This window comes from Lingula anatina, chromosome 1, assembly GCF_051362555.1.
Source record: "Lingula anatina isolate TDL-2025a chromosome 1, LinAna3.0, whole genome shotgun sequence".
Lineage (NCBI taxonomy): Eukaryota > Metazoa > Brachiopoda > Lingulata > Lingulida > Lingulidae > Lingula > Lingula anatina.
The window spans coordinates 24,505,203-24,525,396 of record NC_141767.1 but is presented as its reverse complement, the minus strand read 5'-3'; the positions used below and the strand labels follow the sequence as shown (position 1 = coordinate 24,525,396).

The 20,194-nt window shown below is 35.6% G+C and overlaps 1 protein-coding gene and 1 long non-coding RNA gene across 3 annotated transcripts; one reads left to right on the top strand and one right to left on the bottom strand.

Moving 5' to 3' along the window:
- Positions 1 to 5,898: 5,898 nt before the first annotated feature.
- On the bottom strand, positions 5,899 to 18,495 carry LOC106182074 (uncharacterized). Of its 2 annotated transcripts, none has more exons than XM_086999925.1 (11): positions 18,015 to 18,495; positions 13,403 to 14,103; positions 12,985 to 13,165; positions 12,352 to 12,600; positions 11,721 to 11,961; positions 11,130 to 11,284; positions 10,620 to 10,747; positions 9,603 to 10,104; positions 9,085 to 9,282; positions 8,491 to 8,718; positions 5,899 to 7,942 (listed from the first exon to the last, which is right to left on the bottom strand). In XM_086999925.1, exons 2-11 carry the CDS (start codon positions 14,072 to 14,074, stop codon positions 7,518 to 7,520), a joined length of 2,979 nt encoding a protein of 992 aa, XP_086856051.1. In that variant the 5' UTR covers positions 14,075 to 14,103; positions 18,015 to 18,495; the 3' UTR covers positions 5,899 to 7,517. The 2 variants fall into 2 exon arrangements, with proteins under 2 accessions (XP_086856051.1, XP_013422157.2); XM_013566703.2 differs by lacking the exon at positions 18,015 to 18,495 and adding an exon at positions 14,898 to 15,274.
- On the top strand, positions 15,287 to 17,956 carry LOC106182075 (uncharacterized). Its single transcript, XR_001240261.2, has 2 exons — positions 15,287 to 15,588; positions 16,138 to 17,956. It is a non-coding gene; the product is annotated as an uncharacterized LOC106182075 (long non-coding RNA).
- Positions 18,496 to 20,194: the final 1,699 nt, after the last annotated feature.

Genomic DNA, 20,194 nt, shown 5'->3' with positions numbered 1-20,194 from the left:
TGGTCATTACGCTTATATAGCAATATACGAAAAAGATGTAGAGTAGCCCCTAATCATAATGTGTTTTCGTGTGTTACATTGTATACGGAAGTAGGCCACTGGTATCTGACACTGGCACTGTGTGTGTGTGTGTGTGTGTGTGTGTGTTTGGGCGCTTGTGTGTGATTCCGGTGTATGCTGAAAAAAGGCAACATGTATCATAAATTGTGTAGGGGTGTTGATTACCATCAATATATTAATAAGAATAGATTAAATAATTTAAAATAATTATCGGCCCTGATATATCTGTATTCCAACACTCACGCCGAGTAGAAATAAGCATTCCCAGGTCAATTAATTATGTAGCATTCTAATAGGCTTCTTATCGTAAATACAACCTACATTATCACTTTCAATTCCCTGTGTGAAGTCTCTCTTATACCGTAGCAGGTATATGAAGAAGCAGTATGGGCGTGCTTGATGAGAATATTCCTGCGATCAATACTGAATATTATCAACGTTATGTAGCATGATGAACCGCATTGGCGAGCAAGTGGGGTAATTATTAGAAGCGTTTCCCAATAAATTGAGCATTAAGCACGGTTAGAAGCAACCCTCAGCAATATTGAGATATATGAACAAAAGGAATACAATATCTTTCCCGTCTACCATAGAACATTTGCGTGTCGAGGGGAGATAAGCACATAATGGACAGGTGGAAATGGAACCAATCGTGTGTCATGCGTTTGTTTCGTAAGGCGGATCTTTGATTGAACACTGGAGATATTTTATTATGATAAGACAAAGTGAGTTTCCTGAACCAAAATAATCTGTTGGTCAATTTACAAAAATGATGCTAAATTGACCAACAGGTGAACACCAGAATGTTCCAAATATTGTCCAGTCAGATACTTTTCTTACGCACTATCGTGACTTTGAGGTCTTGATTACTTTCTACAGAGCAGTGACTTGTGTGATTCAACATCCTATATAATACCATCATCTTTCGAGAGGACATGCAAAAACTGGACATACAGCGGAAACAGCTTGCCGTGTTATTTGTGCAAGCCTTCCTTGTTTGAGAGACAAGAGATATTGAAAGAATGGGAAAAGAAACGCCAATGTAATGAATGAAAGCAACCAATCCGCTACTGAAGTATTAAAAGAAGAGAAAAACAGAAATCCAATCAAACAACTATCGACTTATAGTTTTTATAGGTGGCGAGATGGTTAAAAAACATTTTTACTTGTCTGCTGTTTCTACCTTTTACCTTTAAAATCTTTAATTTGGGTCCGTAAAAAGTTATGTAAGACAGTAGCAGACCATGCCCCTACCTACCCCCACCCAGGCCTACGTTTAAAGATAAAACCAATTGTATCCATGGTTGCTCTGGCATCTTCAAGGTAAACTCATCAATTTTTCGCTTTGATTTTCTGAATGCAAACTTCTCACAAAATCATTTTGTTAGTCAACTACTCCGCCAAGATTACATGTGAAATCAGCTTGAAACTGTTAATATAACAAAATGAATAGAATACAATTTATCTATCTTTCCGAACAAAGCCTTTTTGGATGGGGTGCGGATGACTACTGTATTTTAACTAGTTTAAACCCCCGAGTAAAATGATAATTTATAAAACTTGATAAGACGTATGCGGAAAAAAACCAGTTACATGCATGTATGTGCAAATTTAAAACAAATTTTGAAAAAAATATACATCATCCTCTCTCTGCCGCCATGTAAAGGCATAGCAATCAATTCTAGAAATTACTTAAATCTTCCCGTTTTTGAAGTGTTTTGAAGTAGACTTTCTTGGGAGACCCAAATAACAACGATGCTCATGCTAGCCGGTCGATCAATTATTAACAGCTGATTAAAAAAATACCCTGGTGGGTTGGCCACTTTGAAACGAACAAAGTCGGTGCTCTTTAATGAAACACGCACTGTTTTGTCGTACCAAGGGATTTGGTACCAACCATTTTCTGATGGGAATTGGCGTTTCAAAGGCTCATATCGGAGGTACCGGTAGATAAGCTTTAAAAGACGGTCAGCATGCGCTAAATGTGCACTATATGCAGAAATTGTGCAGATATGTTTTCGTCACGGCTTTTGCGATATATCTGGTTTTGGGGATACAATAATGGAGAATACAATGCTAAGTTATAAGTGTTCAGACCTTCGTGGTTTCTATAGGTGGCAGTGTTAACAAGGTTAGCGGCACTGCCAAAATAGCCAATTATTCCTCTCCCAATTAAAAAAAACATAAAATGATGAAGACTAAGATCAGATGTAACTTTTTTGTCTTTAGTCGATATTTTAGCCTCATCCATTCTGGTTACAGTCTTTCAACCATTATGGCAAATTTCAAGCCTAAAATTTCACATTTCCGACATTACGTAACTTATTGCCCAAAACTGAGACAAAAAGCTGTCAGCAGCTTGAGTTGAACAAGTTCACAGCTACATGTATCTCACCTTTTAATGCGTTCACAAGGTATGGAGTTTGGCTATTTGCATAAACTGAAAAGAAAACGTTCTTCTATTTGATGATAAAATTAAAAACCGCACAGATCAGTGCCAGCTACATTATTGTTTTAATAGATACATATACATTATTGTTTTAATAGATACATATACTGTTATGGCATCTGATACTGGCTCTCCCAGCCATCATTTTCAATCATTTCCCATATAACTTCCTCCTCACCTAGAAATAGTGTTATGGGGACAGGGCAATGCACTGTAAACCTAAAATAAAGATACTCACTTGACGCAATCAGTTTTCAATAAAATAACAATTAAAAAAAAAAAAAAAGCTAACATATCCAGCTGATGTTCCCCTTAAAGAAAAATGGTGCAATACTTTTGTCACCCCCCTGTATATCTATTATTTCATATAAAGGCAAGTTTTTATTTTATCTTAGCAAGGGTGGTTGGTGCCCTCTACCAGGGCCGCAGTTATTATTGTGGACATTTTTTGCTGAGGCGACATCAGACCAAAATGACTGTCCATTTATCTAGAGACATATCTGTGAATATCTGTGAAAAATCAATCTGTCGCCCTGGTAGAGGGTAGGTGGTTGGTAAGTTATTTGCATTGGCAATAAGTGTTTGTTAAAAGCAATGGTATTTAAAAATTTAAGTAACTTTACGAATAATTAGAGGAGGTCAGTATCAGACAGCATTATGTTTTTTATTCTTTACTTGTCTGCTTTATATTTTTGCTGTACGAATCGCTCTGCTGATGTAACAAATAACACGCAAAAGTCCACATGCTATATTTAGATGCTTTTGTTTCAAAACTGGCTTCCTGTTATGTATGCGTGAAGGTAAGAATAGCGTGTGTTGTTGACTATTTGCGCTTGTTACAAAACTAAAACCAAACAGAAAATGTACGTAGGCCTATCGTTAATTTCCAGTTTCTTGTAAATACAATGCCAGTGGTGTAGGTATACTGATCAGTAACAGCTTGAATTTGAACCCATTCTAAAGAAAATTGTAGTGGACATGATGGCGCAAGGAAATATAAATAAATAAATAAATAAATAAATAAATAAATGTAATTGTTTGAATGATAAACCTGGGGGAGGGGGGGGGGGAGTGATACAGTTATGTTCAGTGGCATACCTGTCAATATTAACAACTGTCAGAAAAGGAGATTCCCTCGCACGCCCTACGTCCTCCACACACACACACACACACACACACACACACATTTTTCCTTGAGCTCCTTTAGTATCGTTGACGCTTTTCCTGTTGATTTTCCAAGGCTGCATTTTTCTTAATGTCGCCTTTATCTCTACGAGCGATGATACCGGTACATCCTACATCTAACAAAGTTCCCAAATTTTTCAAAGACAGCTATGGCCTATAGTGCTCAAGCCACACTTCAGGCTCTTCTTAAACTTGCAAATACACTATATTTTCCCTTTCGACATTTTAGAGCCTCTTTCACAACTTTTACCGGCCACGTGCTTCCCGCTTAGCAAAGTCATTTAGAGTTAAAAACCCAAAATGCTACGCGAATCTATTGTTTTGATGTTCACGCAGCTACGTGTACCAAAACTTGAAAGAAGACAAAAAATATAGAAAGAATTATGGATAAGCAGACACGTACATGTAGCTAGGGGGTTCGGGTCATGTGGTGCTAAAGAGGTCTCATAATAAAAGCAAATATTACAAACACTTGTTGCGGTTTAAATGATCGGTACCTCGGTTTCTTTTTGAACAAGTTTCATCTCATGACAACAGTAACATATATTATGCGAAGTACTCACACAAAGACCCGACTTGGTTTCGTCTTTGGCATTTCCTCCTCATTTTATACTGTAATCACTACATGTACCCTCAACCGATATATCGTGTCCTAGCCTCCAATTTAAAAAAAACAAACAATAATTATCGTAAATGTAAACCAATCATGCCAATTTTCGGAAGCACCCTGCCTCTTTACCAAAGGAAGAAACTCGGTAAGCTTAACGTAAAACAAAAATACAGTTTGGAAGTTATAGGGCAGACGTCATGTGCCGGACCGTGACGGCGACAGCGACGACACGGATAGACAGACCAATCAGAATATATACAGACACTTACAGTCGTTGATTTGTTGCAAAGGCATTAAGGCTATCAATGTAATAGTATGATGTTTGTTGTATTCCTCTACTCCTTCCTTCAATTTTCACACAGAGTACAAGTTTTCTGTTCCGTCCTTTCCTATGGTATGTTCCAGAGATTTCATTCGTCTTTTTCTGATTGTTTTCATCAATGAGCGTTGTACTCCTGCAAACTGTAACACTTCTTCAATCATTGTTCTTTCTTTCTACCCAGGATATTCTGAATTATCTTCTTAAGTACCACATTTCCGTAGCTTCCAGTTTCTTCTTAGTGTTGTTGGAGACATTCCAGCATCCACACGCACATAAAAGTAGAGTACTGACCACTTATTATTTGTATTACTTCAGTGTTCTTATTTTTGTGTCAGTGGTAATGTTAGTGTTCTTTTAGTATTGGGGTCATCTTATTAAATGTGCCTTATAGTGTAAAGTCGACAACTTGTTGGAACGGATACCGATACTACGGCATGGCATCTTAATTCTAATTTGCCAAGTTTCATCCCAACGATCATGACTTTTGTTCATAAAAAACAATTCCAAAGTTCCGAATTTTAAATGGAAAATCCCAAATAATAACTTTTAGATTTTTTTATTTATGGTGCAATTTCTTGCATCAAATTATGTGAAGTGATACTAAGCAGGTTGGTAACTGGTCTAGGGTGAAACCTATTGATTTTAATAGGATGTTTTTATCTTCTATCTATGTATCAAATTTTAAGTTTTTAAACTTACACGGGAAAATCCCATTGACATTATTTTAAAATTCTGTAGATAGAGTAGGCCGTAGGAGCCTTTGTGGAGTGCGTAATTCAGTATTCCACAAACATAAAAAACGCGTGCACCATATCCATTTTACACCTTACTGGCATCCACAGATGTGATACTGTTATGATTTGCAATTCCTCCCTCGGTGAGCAATTTTATTTGTTGTCTGTTGGCAAGCAACCTAATGCAGAAAGTAATGGGTGGTTTTTGAGGAAACGTGTTGAGATTTGAATGATCCATTAATTCATTATGGTTAATTATTACTTGAATATTCGTCTTGGCAGAGGTATGCACGATTTAAGTGCTTTTCTAATTTCACCATCATATTCCTTCCCAGACTCTTGAAAATGGTATCTATCCAAAATTACTTCAGTTTACTTTTGTTATAGTATATGTTAATGAATGCAAAGAATATTATGGGAGGTGTTAATCTCTCTTAATCTCGCTTATACCACTGTTTTGTTCTGAGACAAAAGAGGGTTCTGCCTTGTTACAAGCTATTCACAATGTATTTTTTCACACATACCAACACTTCTGTCCTTCAGTATGCTACCCTGTACCTGGTATATAATGATATATTTACATTATGATAACCAGAACATTACAGTGGTGATGATGCTTTGAAAACAATGGCAACTAACAAAAATTAACCTTAGCCTTTAGTACCCTCTGATAGATTTTTACGGATATTCACAGATATGTCTCTAGCTAGATAGATGGTCATTTTCAGCTGAAGTCAGCCGTTAGTGCCTGGCAGATTTGTTTTAACATGAAAGTGAACAGTTTGTGATGTACTTCCTTTATGATGTCATATATACAATTACAATGTTGTATTTTACCACTGACTGGGAAGTTAGTATCCGATTAAAAAATGTAAGACACTCCATCTAAACCAGTGTTTAACTCCTAAAGCTGAAAATGATTGTTATTAATCTGGAATAACTTAATATTCATTATCCATTTGTTTTCCTGTTTCAATCAGCACTTGACAATCACAATCAGTATTATGTTATACAATCTCTACTTCTATGACAATAATTAAGAAGAAAAAAATAGCATATCTTTCAACTATCTTAGACACATACATGATGTACGTTGCCTATAAAACTGTTGAAATACTGCAGCAAGATAGCAACATATGGTATTATGGAGAATGTTTGCACTGACACTGATTAATACTGAGCAAATTTTACCACTATAATTGCTTGCAGATTATATAAGTAAACATATAATAATTTCAGGGATTTTTCAAATATTTGATTGCATGTAAAGAAAAGGTACCATACCATAACCTAAAGCAAAAGATTTTCATTTAACTTCTTAAAAGAAGTGATAAAGATACTAGTACAGATGTATTGTGTGAACCAGTCTATATGACTTTATATATATATAATTAAAAGAAAGAGCCTTATTTATAAAAAAAAATTCTGCTTTTAAAATTTCAAATTCCTATACAGTAAACTGCCCATATCCCCCAGTATATCGATCTATAAAAGCCTGTTAACCATTCTGAAACAAAAAGTGAATTTTGTTTAATAATGACTTGTTTCTAAATGGCACTCCAGCTATAAAAAGACTTAAAAACAAATACAACTTCAATCTGCACGTGCGGTGTAAGCAAACTATACTGTCTAAATTTGTTATGACAAACTTCACCAAAGGACATTATCTTAGCCTTCTAATAGCATTGTATGCACCCTCAACAAATTGCAACTTTGTACAAACACATCAAGTTGACCAGAATACTACCACCGTGACAAAAAATGAGTAAATGCGTTATAAATTGTCTAAGACTGCATTCCCACAGATTTTAGATTGATCTATCCCTGTGGAGAGTCTCACTAGATTGCTGTCAGCTTAGCCAGCTTAAATGTCTGTCCCGCCTACTAAAAGCTGTAAGGGGGTAATTAACTTCCATGCACGCTCGGCTGACAGCAATTTAGCATGAACCCCCAAGGAGTTAGGTCGATCCAGATGGATCGATCTAAATCTGTGGGAATGCAGTCTAAAAGATTAAAAAATCATATAAGTTTCACCCACTTACCTACATATGACCTAAAAATATAACACAAAAAAATTCAGAAAGTTTAGCCAAAATTAAAAGTTGTGCAAACGAATATCAAAAATCCATTTGAATGGCAGGTATGTGTATATATATATTACAACCTCAAAATCTGGAGGATCCTACTACAAATAAAATCTCTTCTGTGCAATGTTTCTCTTAACTTTGGAACAACTGTCTTCAGGTACTCATCAGATGAATCCAAATCTTCCACTAAATACTCAAAATGGACGCTACTCAAAACAGCCACTCCTGCACCAGCCCTGCAGCTAATAATGGCCGCAGATTCTTCAGCATTTTGGGTATCTTCATACCTGGCTACAACACAACTTTCTTGGTTTTTCTTGTCTGGGATAAATGTTCCTCCTCCGTTAAAGTAGACCTGTGCTGTCAAAGTTTTTGACATTTTTTCACGTAAAGGAATGCCAAAAGAGGCATCGTCCTGCAGTTTAATGCAAGCTGCACGTGCCCCTGCCTCACTGTTGTACTGGAAGCCTTGATACACTGGACCAATACACTTCCCTAAAATTCAGGTAAAAAGGAGTTTTTTGATGAATGAGTAAAGTAAAGCAAAAAGAGACAATTAAAACAAAATACTTTTTCACAAAGAGAGAAAGTCCACGCAAGCAAGTCAATTTTTAACAAAAAATTTAATTGGTGTTTTGAAAATATACAGTTGACTTTACTCTTAGTAATTTGTGTCATTTTTGTGAAAAATCTACATTATATAAACACATATTTATACATGAGGGGATGGGGGGAGGGGATTACAGTATGTTATTTTGAATTACACTGTAGCATTATCAAAGGGGGCCTGTTATACCCGTTTTTTAGACTTCTTGGGCTTTCAACTGATATCAAAGGGATTATTATGAAGATGGGATGCAATGGATGGCACATTTCTGATATAAAGACACCTATGGTATTAGGACCAGAAAAGGTCAGTGTGTGTTAAAGTGGGTGAAATGGTTTAAGAAGGTGGACCATTCTGGCCTCTGAAGGTCAGAATAGGGATTGCTAAAAACAAAGATTACACAGAGCATAATGAGCTCAATATACATGTATCATACCTTGAAAGAACTCTAACTGCCTTCTGCCACATACTTCCAGTGGTCCGCCTTTGTCAAACTCAATATCTGAGCAGCCCAGGTAGGCACCGGCACATATGCCTAGGTATGCTCCACCACTGTGTACATACTCCTTTATCATCAGCAGGCCATCCTCCTGCAAGGCATTTATGTAGCCCATATCGTAGCCTCCTCCAACAGCAAACAGAGCACAGGATTCTCTCCATTTGCCTAAAAAATAAAAGTTGACTAGAGGAAAATCTAATCAATATATGTTTTTCAAAATCATATTAAATATTTTGTTCTCACATGCATGTCTCCATCGTCTCTGGGCTTTAACAATCACGGAATAACAATGCTGCAGATTGTTTTTTTTTTTCAAAAGGGCTCTATGATTGCTGGAGAAAATAATGTCTTAAACAAAATAATCATTCTGATCATTCTGGCCATTCAGAACCACAGTCTTCTTTGCTGTCCACAAAATGTAACAGCAGATGAGTATATGCAATGTCCCAACAGTACAGGTATATATATATATATATATATATATATATATATATATATATATATATATATATATATATATATATCTCTTGCCTGTTTTTGTTTCCTCTGAAGAAATCCTTTTAATTTTGTACTTTGTTGTGTCTACCATAGTCTCCAACCAGATGGTAAGCATTTGGACACTTTGGTTAGCACAACCTTCTCCATCATAGACATAAATGACAGACTTTGGTTCTGGGCGCACAGATGTAGCTGTGTCACTAACTATGACAGGTTCTTTGGAATCCAATCCTGAAAGTAATTATCACACTGAAATATGACTGAGGCATTACTTTTGACAAATTAAGACAGCAATCCGGGGCACATGCACAGGCATTGAACAGAAAAGTAAAAGAAAGAAGATTCAAGGGATTCTAGGTATGAAATGATTTTTCAATTGGCAAACTTTTAAAACTTTTAATTGTGGAATTTTGAATCTCATACATTGTATGAAGAGTTGTTATCCCTTTAACATACAGATACTAACATTTTCTGAAGTACATGTGCCTACCAGTATGGTTTCATATTTCCTTTGAACCTGCATTTTCTGAAATTCTGTTTAAAAAACTTACTTTGTACATGCAACTTGCCATCCATTGTAATGTCATCATAAATTGCTGGATACTCTTTGCCATCTTTTGGGTAGATTACCATTTCTGCTGATTTCTTTACAACATGAAACTCCTTAAACTCCTTCAAAATGTCAGGAAATTCCATTGACAACAAAGACTCTAAATTTTCCAAAATATTGGCAAGAACCTTTTCCCTGGAAACAATATCTCCAACTTCATTGGCCATACTAGTAGCTTGGGTTCTCATGTCAGCATCACGGCGAATGTCGGCATTCACATTTACTCCCATTCCTAAATAAAATGTGGAAAGGTTTTTTTCTCCAGGTGTTTGTTTCTCTTCACTGGAAGCTTCACCTTCAGCCTCCACCAGAATACCAGCCATTTTATGGCCCTTCACCCAGACGTCATTTGGCCATTTCACTTTGGCGTCCAGTATTCCTTCTAAATGGGCAGCTCTCAGGACAGCAACTGCAGCAGCAAACTGAATTTTAGTCAAGCCTTCCTGAAAGCACCAAGTTTTTAATTTACCAATATAATTTAACAACAATCCTCTATTAAATATGTACATTGTGTTCCCATAAATCCATGATACTACCGGTAGCTGGATTGATTTAACTCTGCATGGCTTCTCTCTTAAGTGCTTTCAGTGTAATCAGCTTAATTGTCTGGCACACCCCCTTGATTAATTAGGGGGTAACTGCCTATTGTTGCTTGAGTAGACATTTAAGGTGCTTACAATGAATGCAAATTAGTGAGAATCCCTGCAGAGTTGGATCTATCCAGCTAGTTCGATGGGTTTATGGGAATGCTCCCAAAGACTTAATCCATATACATTTTTGAGCTGAAAGGAAGTAAAAAAAATCAAGTACTTATTTCTTCTCTGGATTTGGATGATCTAACTTTCAAAGGAAATACAGGGTTAAATGTACTTTTCCGTGCACTAGTGCAGGTAGCAACTGTTTATAAACTATTGCAAAATTGAATGGAATCATTAAGGCAACTACTTAGCTCACTCACAGCAATGGGAACACGCAGCACAACTGTAACATAAATATTCCCCACAGGTGGTGATTTCCAGGTTCGCCCTCGGCGTCCTCTGCCAGCTGTCATAGCTTCTGACATATATGCAGTGCCTGATGCACAGCCTAAAATCCAAAAAACAGATGCATGTAGATGCTTCTGAGAGCTGAATAAAAATGTGGGTATATTTACTACAGAAGTACATTTAATTTTTTTAAAGACCATTTGATTCAAAAGTTACAAACTGGTATAACCTGTACTTTAAAAAGTTTTTGATTTTGTCTTAATCAAAATGTAATACCCAGATTTTGATAAAAAATTCAGGATAGTTCAGAAATGGGACAACTTAATATCAATTTGACTTTGGTGATCAATAAATAAATAAACAAACAAACAAATAATAATAATGAGAAACGAATTGCCTTGGGGGAGGTCTGGGTGCTTTTCTAATAATGGTAATTTTAAGACAAGATCATATACATAAACAAAGAACTTAATTCTTCTCACCATTATGTGCCCCAGATTTGGCATCATCCATTGTAGAGCCAGTAGTTTTCATGTATGTTAATTTTTTCCCAATGTAACTGGTCTTTAAGTGTTCAAAGTATAATTTCTCATCAAATAAAACCTCTTTGTCTTCCTGGCTGCTCACCACCAAATGACTGATAATAAAGAAGAATAACAATAAGGCAAAATGAACTAGAAAAACCATAGTCAGACAGCCATTCCTCTGAATTCTATCTACACTTTCAGAACATAATGAGAAAATACTAGGTGATATAATATACTAGCAGTCAGTCATCCCAATATCAATCAGGACATGTTCACTGACCATGATGGCAGAAAGTTTATATATATATATATATATATATATATATATATATATATATATATATATATATATATATATATATATATATATATAAGGATTGACCTTAATTTAAACTGCTTGTTTTTAGAGAAATGAAATACTTGTTAGTAGTACATAAACTATACTATAATAACGTTCATATACCGGTAACTATATTGCAATTGTTAATTCATCAATGTAAACACACGATGTACTATATAATGTAAAGGGTGCAACAATACTTTTACCTATCGCTTGTAGAATTGGGGGACAAATCTTGTTCTACCCTTACAGATGACTGGATGACTGGCGGTGACACACCTGGATCTTTTTCAGAATCTATAGTCTTGACTTTGTATACGGGCTCACCAGCAGGTCCAAAACTTATGTCACTGATCATACCATCACATGGGGAGCGTATGGCAATCACAGTTTTCACAGCCTCATACACTGCTAATGTCTCTCCTTTGTGAACATATTCACCAATCCCTAAAACAATGAATTTGTTCTTTAAAATCTCAACAGGGAAAGATGTAAAAAATCATTAAGGGCACCCACACAAAGTTTAAATCGAACATAATTGACTATAACAACCAATGATCATTTTATTAATTGAAAACAGGCCAGGATCCAAAATAGTTTCTAATTTTCCTTTAAATATTCACATCAATGAATATTAGAAAATAATAGCAAACATATACATAAGTGAATGGATATATTCATGCATATACTTTAAGTCTTAGTATATAAATAATATAAATATAATTGAATGGATGAAAAACAACAGTAAACAAAGAACTAACACACACAGGCAAACAAACAGTGTAATAGAATACCAATCACGACTTCTGTGGGATTACACATTACCGTTTTACCTACCTTTAACAGGAGGAGATTCTTCTTTTGTCATTCTCCATGCCTCCGAATAACTCACTGTGCTGGAGCTAATTTTTTCAAAGAAACTACTCATTTGGATTTGATATTGAAATCCATGGCTCAAGTCAACCGAACTAAGAGTACGCCATTTTTCATATTCTGCCAGACTCTCTGCTAATATGATATCCACATCTTTCTTGCGCTTTGTTGAGAAGTCTTCAAGTATTCTTAACAAGGTATCACTAGAAAGACCTAGACCAAAAATAAAATTGATCGCAAATAAAAATAGAAATGCAAATACAGCAGAATAAAACAACTTGCCAAATACAATATAATACCACCAGTATTACATACATGTGTTAACCTGGTAATCTTTACTGGGGTAGCACTAACACTCGCCAATTTAGTCAAATGCTAAAACTGACATAAATTGGCTAAACAAAAAAGGCTTGATTTGACTTGTTTTAGTCAAATTATAACCATTTGGATAACAAATTGACAAAAAAGTGGTGATTTGGCTAAGTGAAAAAAATTGCTAGCGCTACCCCAGCTTTAAAATCCACAGAAGAAAAAGATACATAAATCTAGAGAATGAAAGTACAGGTGCAGTATGTACAGAGCCACCAACATGTATACCAAGTGGTGTTTGACTACTCTTCAGAGCATCCAGGAGAATGCAGACATCTTCCAAACCAGAGTTCAGTCCCTGACCCAGGAATGGCAGCATGGCATGAGCAGCATCTCCAATAAGAGCAATGTTTCCTAAACTATAGAATGCTGATGACACTGTAGTCAAACTTCCAACCCGCCCTGAACTCTGTCAAATAAATATAAAGATACTCATAACTTTTAAAAAATCTTGTGGTTTTATTTGACAAAAAATGAGTCAATAAACAACATTCAGAGAAAAATGCATCTCATTACGATAAAATATTGAAAATAAATGTAAAATCTGTGCAGAATAAATATCAAAACAAGTTTTAACTAACTTAAATATTATATTCAGTCAAGTAATTTGAATGGGTAAACCCCACACAATCACTAGCATACATACATGTAAGTCTGGGATTTCTGACAGCAAGTCCTTCAAATCTGAAAAGTTGGACTGCATGGCCTTTACAATATCCTTCATGGATTTTACAAGCAGCTGTTCCTTCTTCATATATATTCCTAATGTCATAGTCCCATCAGGTGATGGCAGACCCAATACAACAAACTCTTGGCTTCCCCATATGTGAAAGGTATCTTGTGGCAGACTATGACTATAGCGTGACAGGACATCAGCAGGTATGGTGATTTCTCTGTATCCAAGAGGGTGTTCTTGGATAATGCAGGATCCTGGGTGCTGTTGGCTGTCAACTTGCAGTGAATCACAAGATCTATATTTTGTTGACACAATTTTCTCAAACAAAAATTTTCTTGTTGATGAATGAACACCATCTGCCCCTATCACCAATGCTGCAGGCTCTGAAATGGTGTGACCATTTTTATCATAAAAAATAGTGAGACTGCTGCCATTTTCCTTTGCTGGGGATACCAACTCCAAAGTATGGCCAAAATGAAAAATTGCACCTGCTGTTTCAGCTTTCATTTTTAGGTACTGGTACAAATCATTTCTTTTCACTGACAAAAGGCCTTCACCTCCATATGCATGTTGAAATGTGCCTTGATTGGTGTGAATGGAGAAGTGTTTCAAACTAGCTGCTGGGAGTTCTGCAGAAGGCATGTTACCTAGTATTTTCAAAGCATCAATTCCTGTAAAGAAAAAAAAAAACTTGTACTGATAAACTGGTATTCATCCAACATCACAATTGACTCAGGAGTGCACATAGCAAAGAGATCACAAATTCTAAATAGTATTTCATTTACATCTTATTGTAAAATAAAGTCATGATCAGATTCACAATTAATTCAATTAAAAAAAACTAATTAATTACACATTGCTTTGGATCATTTAACCTTTTGTACCGTTGGGTTACTGTTACACTTATGTGATCTACAGTGTACAACTGACCATCAGGTACAGTACATACACTGTACATGCACAAGAATACATCTATAAGCACAGGAGCACATGTACTAGAGCAAAATAACCCAATATAGGTGGTTTGCATGTAACACCATGTATAGTAGCTTGACTCTGCGAGCCAGAAAAAAGAGTCCAGCACTGGCAGAAGAAGGAGATGCACTTGGCATCCCTCAGGAAATATTAATCAGAAGACAATTTTATATACAACTGGTATAAAGAGAAAAACTCCAAAGTTTTGTCATTGAAAAAATTTAAGATCTTAAAAACGAATCTTTCAAAAAATTTCAAAAATGCATGCATTTCCCTGGCACCTGAAGTACTTGTGGTACATGCGTATACACTAACATGTGGTACACATGTACAGTAGTATGGACATACACGGTTACTGTGAATAAATTGTATATCTGGTCATATGCAATTGGAATGGGAGTGCAATCTGAACTAAAGTGACACATGACACACCATCTAATAGTAGCAGTGTAGTAATATATTACAGGAGAATAAAAAAACTTTTTAGCACCTCTTTTACACAGAGTAATATTGATGTTTCTCCCAATAGCTGTAGTTGGGTTAACAGTCTCCTGTTTCTCGTACACGTGTACTGCCTCAAACAGTTGACTCTGTGCAAGTCTGGTGGCAGCATAACATCCACTGGGACCAGCGCCCACGACAACCACTCGGCCAAGCTTCATGGTGTTCTCAGGGTAATCAAGATCGACGAATAAAGTTAAGCAATACTTCAAAAGAATATGTAATATCGTACTCTAGCAATCCTATTTGCACCTGTTGCGCTACAGTTGGTATGTTAAAACATACTCCTGGCAGTTAGGGCACGATTATTCTAACTACTTTACTCCACAAGGTACTGGACAAGACACTGTCCCAAACGAAATCGAAACTTCTTCCGGGATTAAAGTTCATTTACTGCGGGTCTTTTTTTATTACTTTCTGAATGTTTCTTGATTGTTGAATGTGCAAAAATAAAACGAATGGCTCCTAATATAGAGGTTAACGTTGGTTAGAGTGACAATAGTTTTGGAATTCTTTATTTTTTAATTGTTTATCCATTTACTCGATAAAACTGCGAGACCACAATGACCTAATTTCTGACATCACATGGCCGGCCTAACTGCTCGGTCACTGGCCGCAGGTGTTGCTTGGATTTATCATGAAAAAACTTGCTCTCAGGTTCGATCTTTGGGATGAACTTAGTAGGTTACACAAAACTGTGTTAGCGTTACTTGCAGGACTCTTATTTTCAGCATTTACTCATTTCCAAGCCAATTAACAGTGCTACAATATATCGCTATCACTATATCAGATACTACACGGACTACATGCTCATTTTGTTGTATCATCCATGTAATTTGTAAAATTAACTGGAGAAATGGACTCTTTCTCGTTAAGTTTAGGTGAAAATATCAAACTCTTTATTCAAGTACACTTCTATAGCAGAGTAAATGCCTAGCATGTTAGGCTGAAATGTGAGGTACATTGTAACCCCTCCAAGAATGAAGATTTTAAGAAGTCTGTAGAGATAAACATCACTTTGTACAAAACGGGGACTTATCATGCCCCCAGTGTAAGGCATGCCAGAAAAGTGTGGAAGTAAAATGTAATACAGTATTGTTTGTCAACTATACAAAAAGGCATTACATTTGGTAATGTCTACATGTCTCTGTGGTTGAAGAAATGAGCAGCGACTGTGTAAACCACATTGGAAGTGAAACCTAGTTGATACGAGGGAAAATATTTTTCAGGTGTAAGGGGTTCCACTTCCAGTTGGAGTTGGTGATACTCATCACGTTGTCATGACGGAAACTGATCCTGAGACCATGCTGAAGTTTTTCAAAGGCTGCTGGAAATTTAATCGTGAAGTGAGATCTCTAACAAATGGTGCTCTACTTGGCTCTGTCCGTGATGGGGAAGCTTCATACTTACCCTGGTGCAAGTTGGAGAGTGACACAGACACCAAAGAGAAATGGCTGTTGTATAGAGAAAGAGGACATTTTAATAACCTAGAATATGTCTCTGCCTCTGGGCCATTTACAAGACAATATTTGTACTGTTTTGATATGCAAGATGGTAAAGTCAATGCATATCACTGCTCAAAACATGCACAGGCTGTAGAAAATGACCTGAAGCCCTTTAATACAGGTTTTAGTACAAATTTATTCTATGAGGCAGGGTATTTTCATGATTTAAACTTCAAAGAAACCAACAAAGATGAGCAAAGTGGCTTTAAACCTGTGGAAGCTATGTGCCAACACCCATGTGGTGATGATATCTATGATGGATTTTACGAATTGCAATCACAAAAAAATTTTACAACGACATGGAAAGTTGTAGGGCCTCAAAAATCATTTAAAATTGTTACAGTTTATAGAAAAATGGAAGATCAACCCAACTTAACAAATAATGTTTGAAGATGCACAGATTATGTCATTCTTATATACTTTCTGGAAATTTTAATACTTTCACACCGTTTTACCAGTACTAGTACTTAAAATGGATCACATTTCAGAGATGATACAGATCAGCCTCTTTATTATGTATGCAGACTGTTCCCTATGCTAGTTACGTTTTCTGAATGTCCACATTTAAATGATAGCATATGATTAAAAATTGGTTGTGATTAAGCTTTTCAGAATTATGTAATTTATTGCATCAAATGTGACAAAAATTCTTTATGCATGCCATCATTCTGCAATTCTTCTGCTAGCTTACTTTTAATAAAATAAAAAAAAAGTTAAACGGATCTTTATATTGAGAATCAGTACATGCACTAAGAGGGCATTCCCAGAGATTTAGATCGTTCTTACTAGATCAACCTAACTCCTTGGGGGTTCACACTAAATTACAGTCAAATGCATGGAAGTTAATTACCCCTTTACACCTTGTAGTAGGCAGAACGACATTTAAGCCGGATTATCTGACAGTAATCTAGTGAGACTCCCCACGGGGATAGATCGTTCTAAAATCTATGGGATTGTGCCCTTAGTGTAATCAGTCGGAGTTTTTTGTGGCAATGTAAAGTTGAAATATTGTAAGCAACCTAAGGTTTTCATCAAAGGCCAGCAGAGAGCACTCTTCCTCCTGAACATTGGCATTCCCAAAGCATTGTAACGGCTCACCTGATTTGAAACAGTGAACCAATATATTCTAATATTTTGCGTGACATAAAAATAACGATGGTAATAATGTTAGAGAATCGTGTTACATATTAGGTGCATAGGACTTTGATAGTCATGCCTTATGTTAATAGACGTTTTCAACAAAGGGAACAGGCTTTTGCATGATGTATTTTTATACATTAGTTTTGTTTAGAGTGCTTATAGTATACAATGTCTACCATGCAAAAAAAGAGCGATCCCATGCTGTGAGCAATGACTCGGGATTAAGATCAAACCTAACTTATGGTTTTGAAATACTTGATCTATATATGTAATGATGATGTGTATTTATTTATGTAACTTTGTTGCTTTTTTATTTGTGTAATGTTGTAGTAAGATGTTTTTGTCTATGGTTGTACCTTCTTTATGAAGGTATATATCAATAAAGAGTCCTACAAATCTCTCATTTGACTGCCCCTTTAGAATTTATTGACAAGGTTATGGAAAAAAATAGTGATGCTTACAAAACATGCGTTTTCCTCCGCCTTGTACAAGGTCCACTTTGTGACTGCACTGCACCTTTTTTGCACGTCTTCACCCCTCTGGGTCCAACTGCCAAGTGAGCATGCTGGGAGACAGCTCACTGTGCAGTGAGCAACTTAATATTATGCAAATTACAATAGATGTCACTGAAGAGCACTTGTTGTTGAAATGCACTAGAGACCTGGTTTATTTCAGAAAAACTGCGTCTTCCTACCTGCGTGTGCCATTTCTGCAAAACTCAACACTAAGGAAAAGGTGAATGTTGATTATTGTTTTTACCCACAAATCGATGTATTGATAATCTTATTGTCCTAAGTGACTCAATGGAATAGATAAATCTGAGTGCTATTAGATAAACAAGGCAGCAAAGCTGTCAAATGTACAGACAAAAAACTGAAAATAAAGATGCAAAATAGGTAATTTTGTCAATTTTGATGCAATAATAAATAATGCTTATAATAGCACAGTCAGTCAACACTGAATTTTAATCATGCACAACAGGTAACATGGTCAATAACAGGGGCGGATCCAGAGATATTTTCTGACAGAATTCCAAAGTATCTATGTTGATCCATCCTTCATTTTGATGGTCTTCCAACAGAAAGAAAAAAATAGATACCCATCAATGTAAACTTTCAAATCTGACCATCTTCCAGGAGACCCAAAAGATGGTCCCAATCCACCCCTTCAATAAGATTACAGTTTCAGGACCATGAGAGTTCAAATTCACATGATGAAAGTCCCAATATATAAAAAATGATGACAGTGCATAAAATAATATTACATAATGTTTAAAAACATAAATACCAATACAACTGCTTATGTGGAAATACAGAGCCTCAGGTGGATGGGAGTTAAAAGTCACATCTTAAAAATGCCAGTGTTTGAGAAAAAATTACAAAGAAAACATATCAGAAATATAATTCCAATGAAGTTGCTATTCAAACTTTTAATCTTTGAGTTTGATATATAAATTTGTCTATCAAAGATCTTCAGGCCCATAAGTCACACCTTAAGAAAAGCAGAAAATAATAATGCACAAAATAAGAGACTGCCAATTCTGATGCAATAATACATTATGTTTAACTGCATAGTCAACATCAAATTTTAATTATGCACAACAGGTAACACCGATGAAAGTAAAAGCATAAGGCTTCAGGCCCATCAGAGTTCAAGTTTACACTTAGAAAGTGCCAGAAAGAGAAAAATGAAAATGTCACAAAAAATGCATAAATTTAATAACAATGATAATCCAATAGAGCTGGTTATCTAATATGTGCTGTATGTAAATCCTAAGGATCATTTTTGTAAGACTAGTTAAATAACACAGTTTTATTTCCATAACGTTAATGGTGACAGAGCACAAAGTATTTTTTTTGTCAATTTTGATGCAACATTACATAATATAAATACCACCAATTTTTAAATACCTACTTTTAAAAACATGGACATTAAGAAAATTTGATTACCACTGGGCTTCATGCCCAAGGGAGCTCTAAGTCCTACATGGAAAATTCCAATATGTGAAAGATAAAAATTTTCACACAAAAAAAATAATAAAAAAAAATAAATAAATAACTTCCAGAAAATTGACTAATGAGACAGATTTTTCAACTGAAGCTGTATTTCAGTCCTTTGTTTCTTTCCTGTAAGTGTGAGAAGAGTACAATGTAAGTGACATGGTTTTCCTTTCACAGTCACTATGGAGGCAGTGCCCAAAATAAGGTTTTGTTCAATTTTGATGCAATATTACACAGTGCTTAACAGCATAATAACCATAATTTTTTTAATAATAGAATAAAAGTATCATGGATATTAAAAAAATGTGACTATCCCATAGAGTTCTGAGTCACACTTTGAAAATCCCCAAGTGTAAACAAGAGATAACTGTATTGAAGAGTTTATTTCCATTTTCAACACCTTTTTTACATAAAACAAAATCAATTTTCTGTCATTTTTATATGATCAATTCAAAAAATGCTGTCAATAGAAAAATATCAATGGAACAATTTTAAATGTCCAACTTGCTCCATTTTGAGATTCTTAACTTAGTGAATGAATGAATCTGACGAATTGCAATGATGAGTTCATTTCCATTTTTGATACTTTATTTAATAATATATAATAATATTACACAATGCACGATAACAGGTTTACTGTC